We start from the raw sequence: 15,527 nt of genomic DNA, 5'->3' as shown, positions 1-15,527 counted from the left end.
AAGATGGGGAAGATGGTTATTAAGAGCCAGGAGCTATGGGTGGCTGTAAGGAAACGGCATCTTCCAGACACAAAAGGTTGCTGCACATATGAACTCACATTGATTATGACAATATGCAGAAAAACTGTGAAAGGCCAAGGCAGACAAAATCTCAGCATGGAGGAGGAAGTTGAGCATGAGTTGGGCATGAAGTCTTACTCGTAGATAACAGGTTTCTTTCAATGGTGCTCCCCTGGGCAAGTCGATTATGCTACAGGGAGTGGCCAGACTCTATAAACTATGCAAACAGATCAAAATGGTCTTTATGGATTAAACAAAACTGAGCACACAAAGTTGCAGAGTTAAGGAAGGTGGGCGGTACCTGGGAGGAGTGGAAGGATGGATATGATAAAACTTATTGTCTGGAATTATCAAACAAACTAGATGGTTGCTAAACAATTTTAAGAAAACAAACAGACCATGCACTGTTCGATCCCTAGTTCTGTGTTGTAAAACAAATGCCTTTTATCCTTTATTCTATTTCAAATAAAAACAATGAATTGTCAATTCAGTAAAATGCCCACTTGGCTACCCACGTTTTCTCAGAAATTCAAAACAGGTCATCTCATATACAGGCAGTGGAATAAAAAGGTCATACATTTTGAAAATTATATTTCGCAATGATTCCTATTCTAGAAACTGGGAAATGCAAAGTGCAAGTTATATAACCAGCTATTTATGATACCACTGCTGCTGGGCGCCTAAAGAAGTTCCCGCCCTGCAGAGACCCACCTCAGCTCTGCTCTGCTCTGTTTTTTTGCCTACACCGCAGGAAGGAATTTCAGGTGAACCAGAGTGAAGCCAAATAGAGTTAAGTAGGCAGAGAGGCACACAAGAATGGCAGTTCACACTGAAGACCTCACAGACATCTCTAGAGAGTCCGGCTTAAGTGTCTCATACTAGAATGTCCGTGAATCTGTGGTTTTTAAAGGTGCACTGCTCAACAGTTATTTGCAAAATTTTGACAGTATAAACAAAGCTTAACATTTAATCCAACTTTGACTTTAGCACGTGTTTAACATGTTTCTGAGGGCATTGTGGGAAGAACATGCAGTCATTTCCATCCTACCTCATTAAGCACGCTCTGGACAAGCAGAGGTCTGCATCATTATCGGTGTGTGTGTCAACCTCAGAGTGAACGACGTAGCCAACCTAAGTGGATTGCATCACATGTTGAGCATGAGAACTCCAAAGCATGTGGGTACAACAAAGTCTGAGCCCAGAGCTCGGGGCAGCAAATTTAGTGTGGTTATCTTCTCTGGATGGCTATCCTGCCTAGTACAGATATGTGATGGGGTGACGCTTTGATTTAAAGCCTTGCAATGGAACTCTGGTGTGAGCACGAAGCCGAATGTCCTTCGCAGAATGGACTGGTCCCTACGTCTCCTACTCTGCATTTTCTCACCCATGTTTTCCCAACATGCTGTGCGTTAAGTAGTACATAGAGAAAAACACTGCATCAAAATCACAGAATCAAACAGGCCTCCCTTGTCATCACTTACACTGAGTCATCCATGTCTTTATACTGCATGAATAGGGAGACGTCTAAAAGAAATCAATTTGTAAATATGCAAATGTATAGTATTGATGAAAAAGCAAACGAATAGGAGAATTTAGGAGAGAAATCTCAATGATGTGTGGTCTCTTTGAGAGAATAGTTTATAACAATTTCACATATATGTGTGTTATGAGAACTAAAAATTTTTCATCATTATATCATTTTTCCCATCTAAATACCCATGGTTGGACATCAAGCCCCAAGTCTGGTGCCAGCAACAGATGTCAACAGAGCCAGTGTTCCAGTGTGCAATTGCTAAAACTCCAGAGCCATGTGACCATCTAAAGCAAGAATGTATACACATTATTATAGAGCCAGGTAACTATAAATTTATTTGTTTCAGCAACATTTTCCTTTGGGAAGAGAATAAGAAGAGCAAAAAGTGAAACTCAGCTGTTGCACTACTGGCTGTATCTCAGTGAGGAAATTATCAAATAATTGACCCTAAATCCAAGCGCAAAGCTGGATGTATATAAGAAAACATCCATTTCAGAACTCCAGAAATGGACCAAAGACACGTAGGCGCATAACTAGGAGAGGAAAAAAATGCCAAAAAGCCACTGCACCAAGAGAAGATGATAATCTGTACCTTGCAGGCTGTGTGTGGGCCACCACCTCCCTGGCCAGCTTCACCAACAGGCCACCAGGGGCAGAAGGGCAGGCCGGGAGGTGAGCTGAAGACTCAACAGAAATCCACACCCAGTTTTAAGATGGGCGAGGGAAGAACCAGAGGCCTTGGAGAGCAACGGAGATTATCCCACCTTGAAAGAAATCTTATGGAAGGAAAATGAAGCAAAAACAAACAAACACTAAAATTAAAATATTGTAGTAAGTGCAAACTTATTTTCAGTGTTCATTGATGCCAGGACATCCAACATGCCCACTCTTCATCAAAAAGTCATATGCAAAATAGACTGTGCTCCATTTATCATTCCCTGTTACAGGTGATTGTGGGGCTTTCTAGTAAAATTTAAATGATAGAAATCACAAAGAACCTTTCTCCAAGCCTAATAGAGTTAAAATCAAAATGAGCAACAGAAAGAAACTAGGAAATTTTCCAAAAGAACATTTCTGAACAAACCACACATCACAAGTCAATCACAAAGAGATTGGGAAGCATTTTTTTGAGTGAAAGAAAACTTCAGCAGCAGATGAAAAAAGCTGGAGAAGTGACACTGCTTGTTGGTGGAGCTTGTTGGTGATTAAGACACTGTTGCGTGCTGGGTGCAGAAGCACATCCCAAAAGGAAAAGGGTCACTGCTCATCACATGAGCCAGTTTCCCACAAGACACTTCCAGTAATATGATAGGGAATAAGTAGTTGAAAAAAAAAAACAGTTCTGGAACAATTAGATATCCACATGCATAAAGGTGAATTGAGACGCTTTCCTTATACTGTATGTAAAATAGCTTTAAGTGTAGCTAAGATTATTAAGAGCTAACAGTATTAACCTGTCTTAGAACAAACATTCTCATAAAATGAGGGCAAAAAGCTCTTAGCTATCATTTTGAAGTACAAACCATAAAAACAGAGAGAAGTTAAAATTAATCAAAAACTTTAAATATTTATATTTCCAAAGACAGACACAGACAAAGAGAAAGTTTTTGAAATCAAAAATCCAACAGGAGATTGGAACACAGGATCTACCAACACTCACTCACTATGTATAACCTCTTCTAACTAAATAATTCAGTGTAAGTTTACAAAAATATAACAAGAAAGAGCTGATATTATGGTAAAGGTTTATAATCCCAGTGAGTTGGGAGGCTAAGACAGGAGGATCCCAACTTTAAGGCCATCCTGACCTATGAAGGACATTGAAGGCCGGCCTGGCAAGTTTGAGGACTTGCCACCAAGGGAGTATAGCTCAGTGGTGAGACACTTGCCTACTGTGTGTGAGGCTCTAGTGTCAATCTGTATTGCCACCAGAGGAAAAAGAGATTCCTCTCAAGTCAAACACAGCTCCCTGCACAGGCCAACAATCAAGCTGCTTGGCATTTATTCAAAAGGTCTGAAAAACATGCACATAAAACCTACACATGGATGTTTATAACAGCTTTACTCGTAATTACCCAAACTTGTCAGTAATCAAAGCATCTGTCAGTACATGAGCAGACAGTGGCAGACAATAGAATATTGCTCACTGTTGAGAGGCAATGGGTTTGCAAACCAGGAGAAAACGTGAGGGAAATAAGGAAAGAACCCAGCCTTGAAAGGCTTGGATAGGATTCCAGATGTGTGACTTCTGGAAAAGGCACAACTATACAGGCAGTAAACTCTCTGATTGCCAGAGGCCAGGAAAAGTAATGATGAACAAGGAAACATGGGGAACTTCTCAGGCACTGTAGTAAGCTAAGGATGGATCTTGAGACTGCATTTTTCCAAAGCCATGGAATGCCCGACACCAAGAGGAAAGGCACTACAAGCATGGGTCCAGGTGGTGGTATTGTGTGTCTCTCAGGGTTTACTCTGTTTCAAATGCCCCACTCTAGACGAGTGTGGATAAATGTGTCCACATGTTATGGGTGTGGGGGCCCAGTTAATCTCTTTACCTTTGTTTATTCTTTATTTATTATGTTTGTGTGTAGTTGTTGTTGGGTTTGTTGTTGTTGTCTGTGGCTATGATCACGGGCATGGTTATGGAGATCAGAAGGCAGCTTGTAAGAGTTTTTTTCTCTCCTGTAACTGTGGGTTTGGGGAATCAAATTTGGGTCCCCAGACTTGCCTAGCAAGCACTTTTACCCACTGAGCCATAAGGTCACCCCTATTTATTTAGTTTGTTTTGTTTTGTTTGTTTGTTTTTTGACACACATTTTCTCTGTGTAGCCTTGGTTGTCCTGGACTCACTTTGGAGACCAGGCTGGCCTCCAACTCACAGCAATCCACCTGCCTCTACCTCCCAAGTGCTGGAATTAAAGGCATGTGCCACCATGGCCGGCCCTATTTCTTAAAATAGCAATCATGCCCTGTTCAACAAAGCTAAGGAAGAAATTCTGATATATGCTATAATCTGGGCAAGTGCCATGTACTCTATAAATGAAAGTGGTCAGAAACAAATGTGTACATATTATATAGTTCTATTAATATGAAATGGTCAAGTCAAATTTCAGATCTTAACTGTTCTTGACACCTTATGCATAGTATATTTTAGTTATACATGAGGGCAAAATCAAGCCTAAGCTTATAACCTGTTTTTCATTTCATCTTCAGAGATGTCATTAGCCAAGTGCTGTTGCTCTCCACATAAGGATTCCAAGAAATCTACATTTGTATTGCTGCATGGCACATAAATGTTTCAGTAAGCTGCGAGGGGAACTCTGGTGGAGAACTCGAAATATGAAATTAATTCTGTAATGAGATCCAGTAACAGGTTGGACGTGCATTTACAGGTGGGAACACAGGAAGGCCCTGGGCTCAAAGGAGTCAGGGACCCATAAGAAGGGCAGGCAGAGTCTGAGAAATCACAGCTAAAGTGGATCAAAGGACATGGATCATGGAAAGGTTCCAGGTGTAACTCTGCTCCTCTGTAGGCCTTGGCCACCTGGTATAACCTCTCGGCTTTAGTCTCCCAAAGGGCTCCTGGGACTGAAGACTAATGGAGACTCTTCTGTTTCATTCTCTGAGTAACCTCACTGCTACCAAGCCTTGTTCAGAAGCTGGCAAATCAGAGAGGCAGTTCACCTGTGAGAGGTCAGCACCGCAGCACAGCCATTCTGAACCTCCTGCATAATTGTTTGCCACAGGTACCTCTTAGAGCAGGGGTCCATCCCAGAGCTGGGTTCATCCTAAGAGGAAGAAAACACACGGTGCTGGTCATTTGGTAAACACAGACAGGGAAGGGACCCTGGCATGGAGAAAACTATCTTTGTGATACTAACAGACAACTCTTCATTGGCTCCTCTTCCCTCCTACACATTCAGGATAAAGAGGAAAGGGATGTGGCGCATATGAGTTCCTGGCTCCTCCACTCCTGCAGAGGGCCACACAAAAGGCCTTAGCCATTGTAATTAATTAGACTATTATTTATTATATCTTAATTATTAGGGTCTTTGACCCTAGGAAAAAATTCGGTGATGCTAGAAACAGCAAAAACAGGCTAAGGACCAGACTGTCAATGCTGTGGAGCTTGCATTAAACTCCTTTAAACAGGGAGCCAGACACTCTGCATGCCTCAGTTGCCTTTTGCATTGCTGAGTGCCCGTGGGTATGCCTAGAGAGAGCAAGCATGATTTTGTAGGATGATAACACACAAGAAGGAATACATGGGGAATTTTCCTAAGACAATAAACAGAAAGCTCTTAGTTCTGCCCAAATCTGTGGTCTGGGAGGAGACATATAAGCTAAGAATTTGCATACACCTGTCACGAGTAGCCAAAGTTGTATGTGTACATGTAAAGTAACTCCAGGATCAACCACCTGACTGGTGAAGGTCTTCCTCCAAAAAGGAGTTATGAAGGCAGTCCTGTAAGACAACTGTTTGAGATCTGAGGGAGCGATGACACGCAACTATGACACCACTAAATGCACGCAGCAACATTCCAGTAACAACCTCAGTGTAATGAAGAACTGTGATCTTCAGAGAGCTCAGTGAACTACAAGTAATTATAACTAGGAAAGCCAAGTGAATCAGAAAAACAACTCATAAACAAAACAGTGATTGTAAAAGAAATGAAAATCAGGTCTGAGGAGCTGACGGTGGCTCTGAAGCAGGAATTTCAGTGAGCAAAATAATAAGTGTGACAGAGTTTCTACTGCAGAATAGATCCAGCTGATGATCTAAGTTAACGGGGGTTACTTAGAATTACCCAGTCATGGGAGAAAGGGGGAAAGCAGTGAAGAAAGCATTCGGGGGGGGGGGGGGGGAAACGGGGGAAGGAGAGGGCTCGTCTTTCACAATGCTAAAGCAAAGGAAAGTTAGAACAGTCAATACAGATTGATGATAGACGGAGCAACCACATGATCGTGGAAGCCAGCAGGTCCACTCATGTGTACACAGCCGTGCAGGTGTGAACTAGCACACCTACTGCGTCACTATTCACACCAGTCAGTGTGTGAAGATGCCCAACATCTGATGCGTGGATTAAAAGTGAGAAGCTCTAGAGAGGGTGCAATGAGCCAGATGCTGTGAAGTGAGGTAAGGGAAAAGTGCAGCAGGCAGGGGATATGACTGGGCTTGCAGCAAGAGATGGAAGGAAGTATGAAAAGAAATGCTAAAGATGTTTGAAAAAGACAGAGGAAAAATATTGTATTATGGTGTATGTGTGTGAGAGTGTATATGTGTGTGTGTACACAGACCCTTTAAAAACATGATATGATAGGCAGATTTGGGCCCAGGGGTCCCGCTCAAACTAAGGCACCAGCCAAGGACAATACAGGAGGTAAACTTTAAACCCCTTCCCAGATCTAGCCAATGGTCAGAATATTCTCCACAGTTGAGTGGAGAGTGTGATACGACTTTCTCACGTACTCTGGTGCCTCACATTTGACCATGTCCCCTGGAGGGGGAGACCTGGTGGCACTCAGAGGAAGGACAGCAAGTAGCCAAGAAGAGACTTGATACCCTATGAGAATATATAGGGGAACGTAATCCCCCTCAGGAACAGTCATAGGGGAGGGGAATAATGGGAAAATGGGGGGGGAGGAATGGGAGGATACAAGGGATGGGATAAACATTGAGATGTAACAAGAATAAATTAAAAAAAAAAACATGAACATGCTACAGGTGGTGATAATGTTACCCTAAGAGCCATAAACTGTCTAAGAAAATTCCAGGGAAAGGCAATGGATCTTCCTTGGTAACCTCCTAGAACTTAAAAATAAGACACAGTTGCTGGACACAACACAAAAGTCATGCAGGACGTGGCAAAGCAGGATGGAAGGGTCTTTGAAGCCTCCTCCCTGAAGACTAGCTCCCACAGCATTGGAAGGCGCTATGCAAGTCTCCAAGGGAGAAAAGCAATCAGCATCTCTATCCAGATGTAAAGCCCATGGACCTCAACAATGACTAGCCTGATGTCCCTGGTATGCAATAGTGGCACTTATCAGTTTAGTTATACTTAAGGTTCATGTTGACCACTGCAAACTTTCCAGTAGTTCATAGCTAGAAAGAATATAGATCCTGAATGAGAACCTACAACTGCCATTTTCTAATACCAATACAATTTAACTGTATTCTAAATATTTATATTTACAGACAAGTATAGCTCTCATCCCTCAACAAAGAAGCTTAATTTGCAAAAGATGGAGACTGTTACAGAGATCTGTAATTGGTCAAATGCAGAAAATAGGCGGCCGTGGAATAACCAGCCCCAGCTGATACAATCCACCCTATACATAGGGCTCAGTAGAAGAGGTGAAGACAGATTATAAGGGCGAGAAGACCAGAACTCCTGCTGGGAAGTTGCACCCATGAAACTAACAATGTGATTACCTAAACAAGACATGTATAATGACCACAGCAATCTAAATATGTGCATGGGGGAAATTCCATAAAATCCCCTATCTAGATGAAGAGCTGCAGGAAATTAACAGTTGTAGAGAGAGGGAGAATCAGTATTCTTCAGAGACAAGCTTCCTGATAAGTTAGCCAACCCCAAAAGGTCAGCCCTAAAATATACACATATGACCAATACAAAAGGGCTGTATACAATAGCAATACAGTAGGATGTGTGTGTGTGTGTGTGTGTGTGTGTGTGTGTGTGTGTGTGTGTGTGACAATAATAATTGAGAAAGTCATGGATTTTAGAGAGGAACAGAGGAAGTAAATCAGACATGCATATAAATTCTAAAACCCATAGAAACAAGGAGCAGAAGGGAAGTTCCTGGAGGTGGACCATGGGAAACTGGGTAAACACTGGTCATAGGACAAAACACTTCAGTAAGTTAACCAGTGAGAATCAACTCTAGACTGGGAGTTTCTATGGTTGGAATGTTTCATGCTCTCCAAAATTCAAGTTGAGACACAGTCGTCAGTGCCACTGACTTGGAGGAGCAGCTTTGGGGAGTGCTTATGTCATGAAGACTCCACCCTCAGGGGAGCCACTGGGTTACCTACAAAGAGGGTGATAGAGAGGTCATCCTTTTTTAAAAATATTTTTATTAATTTATTCATGTTACATCTCAATTGTTATCCCATCCCTTGTACCCTTCCATTCTTCCTGCCCTCCCATTTTCCCCTTACTCCCCTCCCTTATGACTGTGGCTGAGGGGGACCTCCTCTCCCTGTATATTCTCATAGGGTATCAAGTATCTTCTTGGTAGCCTGCTATCCTTCCTCTGAGTATCACCAGGCCTCCCCATCCAGGGGATGTGGTCAAATATGGGGCACCAGAGTTCCTGTGAAAGTCATACCCTACTCTCCACTCAACAGTGGAGAACGTCCTGTCCATTGGCTAGATCTGGGGTACATTTACACTATGGAATACTACTCAGCTACTAAAAACAGGGAAATCCCGAAATTTGTGGTCAAATGGATTTAACTAGAAATGGTCATAATGAGTGAGTTAACCCAGAAGCAGAAAGACTCACATGGTATATACTCACTTATATCTGGACACAAGCCCAAGGGATATGTCCCATGAAAGTCTTCACTTAACAGGAAAGTGGGACAGAGGGGAAGACATCCTATTGGGACTCTAGGTGAGAGAAGCATGGGAGAATGGGAAAATAGAAGGATCCAGAGGGTCCTAGAAACCTACAAGAAGAACATTATGATGGGCAGATCTGGGCCCAGGGTTCCTGCTCAAAATATGGCACCAGCCAAGGAGGTCATCCTTTTTTATTTGTAATTTCTGCCACATGAAGATACAACACTCCTCCCCTCTAGAGGGCGCACAGCTGGAGCCATCTTAAAAATGTATTATGACCACACAATTACACCTGTAGGCTTCCTGACCCAGGCTATCCAACCTCTAGAAGAATGAGCAACGAGTTTCTGTCCTCTGAGTGACTTATGTGACAACCTGATTGATAGTGGCCCAACTGGCCCAAAGGTGTGTGTAATCAACAACACTGTGTTGTGTGGTTGAGTTTTTTCCTCACCATCTTATGTCAGTAAGTGAGGTCACTCAGCTTGGCAGTGGTCACCATTAGAAATATATGTTTATATTAAAAACATCACATTGTATACTTTATATGTATACAATTGCTATTCATCAATGGTACTTCAATAAAACTACAGGGAGGGGACACATTTTTATACCAGCTTGGTTTCTCTTGGAGATCTAGTAAGGAAAGGCAAGTGTGAAGTTTTTAAAATGAAACCTCTGCTTCCATAAACTTTCAGAATGGCCTCTCCCAGAAAGATATATGATAGTAGAAAGGACATCATTTATTGAAAAACAGCAAATAAATTGAAGTTTCTTGGAACCTGAAGCTTTCCTCTTCAATAAACTCCCAAGCACTTGTTATCTGAACCACTTTTAAGGGACATCTTGCCTGGCTGTGTGATGCATGCATGTGCTTTTTGCAGTCAGGGAGCACTAAGCATATATCTCTTAAGAGCTTCTGGCCATCAACTTCCGCAAAGGGGAAAGCAGAAGGGGAATAGAGGAGAAACACCGAGTAGGAAAACAAACACTTGGTCTTTCTGCAAATCAAGCGATATATGTGCACCAGTTAAAAAGGAAGAAAATAAAACGTGGGATCTAGTATTGCTCAGGCAGGAGGCTGAGTGGGTGGCTTTAAACTTTCCTGGTTCTTGCCCTTCTTGTCTCTGTAGAGAATGTCAAAGGCATTGCTTTAATCAGATGGCTTAAACACCACCATCACCACAGTAACTCCCCAGGTGCCGGGGACACACTTAATATGCACTGTTAACTTACGGATTTCAGTGTCTCCATGAGACAGACACAAGTAACATTACTGCTCTGAGACAAAGAGACAGTAGACACAAAAGTGCAAGAACACACGGAGGAACCGCAGTAGCACGTCTAAATCTGGTCACCTGGCCACTGCGCCAGAGTCCCGGGCACTCACAGTGAGTGGGAAAGAGATACAATGTGTGAAAGAAGAAAACCTTGGCTATACAATGAGACAAGGAGATGGCTCTGGAGTAGGGACCCCTTTAGTGGAATGAGAAAATACACCATGTTTAGATGAGTGTTAGAACATCCGGTCAGAAGTGATGAATTCCAGAAACCTTTACACTCAACACAGCCTGCCTCATCTTGATAGGACAGTGTCATAGCAGAATGGGGAAAGTGAATATATCTGTGTGGAGATATATATGTACACACATCCCATCTTAGAAAATAGCATTGATATCGGACCTTCTAATAGCAAACCAAGAGAAGGAGGGTTTCTAAGCCCCAGCCAGTAGATAACAAAGTCATTTTTTCCTAACATAGATCTTCTGGGCCTCCATTAACTTCCCCCAGGGAAATGTTTTCATATGAAAACAATAATATAAAAAGTTGACTTTTAATGCTTCAGGAACTGTCTTTCAAGGTGAAACTTGAGATTGTCTGTGGTGATTAGAATCCTATCGGTGGCATAGGAACAGTGCCCTTCACTTGTTTAAATGGCACTGTGCACAATTAGAGCAATTTTTAAATGCACAGCAATTGGCTTTGCTTATTGATAGTAAAACCCTTCCCCTTAGCTAAGGTAACTTGCATTGGCTATCCCCAGATATATGACATGCTGATGTGACTCAAGGTCATGCTCCTTCTCTATCACATGCCTTCCTTTGTATCCGTGTTGCATGGATGTGCAAAACGGGTCTATCACTATCCCTGAGAGAATCAACTTAGAAAGAGAGACTGCTATGTCTGGCTTTATTTTAGAGGTTCAACCCAGGACTGGCTCTCTTGCTTTTGGTTCTATATCATGACAAGTCAATATAGCAGGTATGTGTGATTGAGCAATATTTTCTCTTTTGTGTCCAAAAACTGAAAAAGAGTTTTCCTACCCACATAGAACACTTCTACAATGACCTAAAGACCTTCAGGTAAGGCCTCTTAGAACAGTGGTTCTTAACGTGTGGATTACTTTCCCTTTGGGCTACATATCAGATATTTACAATACAATTCATAAGAGTAGCAAAATTACAGCTATGAAGTAGCAATGAAATAACTTTATGCTCATAGGGGATCAAGTCTCTTCTTGGTAGCCTGCTATCCTTCCTCTGAGTGCTACCAGGCCTCCCCCTCCAGGGGACATGGTCAAATATGGGGCTCTAGAGTTCCTGTGAAAGTCAGACCCCACTCTCCACTCAACTGTGGAGAATGTCCTGTCCATTGGCTAGGTCTGGGTCAGGGTTGGAGGTTTACTGTACATATTGTTCTTGGCTGGTGCCATAGTTTGAGCAAGACCCCTGGGCCCAGATCCACTCATCATAATGTTCTTCTTGTAGGTTTCTAGGACCCTCTGGATCCTTCTATTTCTCCATTCTCCCATGCTTCTCTCACCTAGAGTCCAAATGAGCATATACAGGGGGAGGAGGCCCCCCCTCAGTCACAGTCATAGGGGAGGGGAGTAAGGAAAAAATGAGAGGGAGGGAGGAATGGGGGGATACAATGGATGGGATAACATTTGAGATGTAATATGAATAAATTAATAAAATATATTTTTTAAAAAGAACAAAAAAAAGAAATAAGTTTATGATGAGGGGGGTCACCACAACATGAGCAACCGTATTTAAGGGTCACCACATTAGAAAGATTGTGAGCCACTGTCTTAGAGATTCTACTACCGCTCATATCACTAAACGCTATAAAAGGACCTGTTAGCACATGAATTTGAGGAGGTACTCAATTAAACACGGCAAATTCTGGTGCCCATCCTCATGATTTATCATGGATGTGTGTCACAACAGCTATAATAAATATAAACCCATAAGTAGACTAAGACTTCAAAGTAATTCACCAGTAGAAACAGTCTTCACCAGAGAAGATCACACCAAGTGGTTATCCAGTACCAAATAATCAGCCCTCAAAGTATACATACAAGTAACATTTAAATATCAAGTTACATTTAAATATATATGTGCATATGCATATACATATATGCATGCAATAACAATTCATGGAAAGGGGTCCATGAATTTGAAAGAGAGCAGGGAATGGTATACGGCAGACTTGGAGGAAGAAAAGGGAAGGCAGCAATGCTGTCATTTTATTGTAATGTCAAAAATAAATAAATAAATAAGTAAAATAAAAAAAAAATAAATGTTATAGACAAAAGAAAAACATGTATTTGCGCTTGGATAAAAGATGAATGCTAATATTTTAATGTTCATTTAATGTTAATATTCTTATGTAAATTTACCATAAGAAAAATGCCTGATTTCTCTAAAAATGACACTGGTGCCTTACAATGTGTTGGGGACTTAAGGCATCAGAGTCTATTAGTCCATTGATTCAGTGTCTCAAATTCTGAAGTTCTGAAGGTTGAAATAATTTCCACCACATGATAAAGGCATCAACGCAACCCTGGTTTCCCAACCACTCACCAATAAAAGAATGTCTGGCTTCCCCACCAGGGCCAGGGCTGTGGAGAGCTTCCTTCTGGTGCCACCACTGTAAGTGGCCACAGGTTTGTCCACATGAGGCTCAAGGTGCAGGCGCCTCACCAGGTCTGCTGCCACCTGGAAGAGAGAAGTTTGTCCTTGAACCTTTCTCCGTGATGCTCACATGACCTGGGTTGCCCCTTGATTCCTGTTTCCTCCACATGCCTGGATTCCTCTCCCACAAACAGTGGGCCAGAGGACCCCCCCCCCCCCGCAGCCCACTTCACTTTATGAGAAAGGGAGAGGTGTGGAAAGAACAGGAAAGAGCGCCCCATGTCTGCGGACACTTAGGATGTCCAAGGACAGATCCAAGAGTCCCAGGAATCTGAATCAATGCTGAGTCTACGTTAATGTCCACATTCAGAGGAGCAGAATAACAGAGGCCCATAGGAAAGCTGAGAAGGAGCTGGATAGAAAACAGGAAGACAAGGAGGCACTAAAACCTCAAGGGAAATGGCACTGAAAAAGAAAATTGTCAGTATTAACACAGGAAAGAGATATCCCTTTGACCTTAGTAGGCCCCCACTGATAACATCTACATATTCAGCGTTCGGTTTACATAGTATTGAGATTGGAGAAAGATGGGACCTTTCTCATCTGTTTCCAGCTGTTGGGAACTATCTGATCACCTCATGAGGTTGTGACCTCATTCACCAGAATTTACACACAATCTCAGCTGGTTAGCACTAAAGTCCTCACCCCAGGCTCATAGCCTCTCTTCTCTCCAACATCCCAGCCTGTTCCTTACCACACACACTGAGAGCCCACTTACCATTAAATTTTAATGTAAATTTTGCTTGTCACTGAGGCCCATCAGCTGAGTCTCTAAGACTGCATATAGGTTGGTGTTCCCCAGGTTAGTTTGCCCTAAACCATTTATCTGTTTCCAGGTCTGTTTCTTTTTTGTTGTTGTTGTTTTGTTTTGTTTGTTTGTTTGTTTTTTGTTTTTTTTTATTTTTTATTTTTGTCAAGTTGATACAAGCCAAGGTCATGCGGGGAAGGAAACTTCAATTGAGAAAAGGCCTACATCTGTGGGGTCATTTTATCGATGTGGGCGGCATTTTATTAATGTGGTAAGGTAGGCGGTTCTGAGGTGATATAAAAAAAAAAAAGCAAACCGAGCAAGGCATGAGGAGCAAGCCAGTAAGAGCAATCCTCCATAACTTCTGCTTCAGTTCCTGCATCCAGTTTGCTGCTCCAAGTTCCTTTCTTCACTTCCTTCAGTGATGGATTATTTCCTGGATGTGTACTGTTGGGTTTCAGACACAGAACTAGCAGCCGAGATCAGGGAAAATGATACACAGAAAGACAGGAGGAGTGGGGCAGAGAGGGAGAAAGAGGAGGAGGGGGAGAGGAAGGGGTCGAGAGAGAGACAGACAGACAGACAGAGACAGAGAGATAGAGAGACAGAGAGAGAGAGAGACTAGGGATGCTGGGAGACTTTGATTTGTTAAATAGGCACCTCGGCTGCTAGTTCTGTGTCTGAAATCCAGGTCTGTTTCTTATGTGGGGCCCAAGTTAGCCAGTCTGTTTACTTGTTTGTTTCCAACTGTCTATAAAAATTTAAATATATATTATGTAATTCTTGTACAGATAAAAAAATCTACATTACTCAGGGTGTTAATGCAGATATAAATAGAGATCTGTTTTCAAATATGATCACATAACCAGACTGATGAAAAGCATATCAGTTCAAATTTAGAAGGATAAATTCTATAGCATTATAACTGTGTATCCTAAACTACCAAATAAAACACTGTTAGGCTAATGTACATGTTTTTTTTCACAAATATACAAAACTTAGGGTCATAATATCATGATATGTTACAAACCTCTAAAGATCTTAGAAGAGAGATAACTTCTTTAACCTAAATTATCCAGTCTGTATTTCTATGGCTTCAAAATAATTTGAAAAATGAGCTAAAAGACACAGGTTCTGCTCTATGGTCAAACAGCGTGAGTAAAGCAAAGAGAAGTCAAGGCCTAAAAGGCACTTGGAGACCAAAACCTGAGTAAAAAGCCATCTCAAGGTTAATTGTTTGTTCTCAATAAAAATATGCAGCCCCTTTCTCCAGACTGACGTACAGAAAACATCCCTTTCCCTGTGTTCAGTCAGTCCAGTTTTGCCAATTAAAATAAATTGAATAAAAGCCTTTTTGAGCATATAAAAACTTCAATATATTTTATCCAGGATTAGCAAGCAAACACAAATAACTAATTGGGGTGCTGCAGTAGTGACTCTGAGAGAGAATGCCTGTGCGCCAGGGATTAGAAACAACCCATGGTGTCCACAGAATCACAGAGCGGAAGTGCAAGCATGGTCCAGGTTATATTCTTATGGGAGTTGGGGGCAGGAAGCTGGCTTCCTAGGAGAGGAAGCCTTTGTTTCAGTGAGCAGCCCTGTGGTCACACAGATAGCTC

General features: G+C 42.0%; 1 protein-coding gene across 1 annotated transcript in view; it reads right to left on the bottom strand.

Annotated features, from left to right (window-relative positions):
• Abca13 (ATP binding cassette subfamily A member 13) overlaps positions 1-15,527 on the bottom strand; it is a 403,635-nt gene that overhangs the window by 40,372 nt on the left and 347,736 nt on the right. Inside the window, exons 56-57 of the mRNA XM_051164717.1 lie at positions 13,050-13,184; positions 5,279-5,382 (exon numbers count right to left, since the gene is read on the bottom strand). Of these exons, the coding sequence (XP_051020674.1) occupies positions 5,279-5,382; positions 13,050-13,184 (239 nt within the window). The remainder of the gene's footprint in view (positions 1-5,278; positions 5,383-13,049; positions 13,185-15,527) is intronic.

Source organism: Acomys russatus, chromosome 22, assembly GCF_903995435.1.
Source record: "Acomys russatus chromosome 22, mAcoRus1.1, whole genome shotgun sequence".
Lineage (NCBI taxonomy): Eukaryota > Metazoa > Chordata > Mammalia > Rodentia > Muridae > Acomys > Acomys russatus.
Note: the sequence above shows the minus strand (reverse complement) of the source record. Positions and strands in the feature narration are given on the sequence as shown.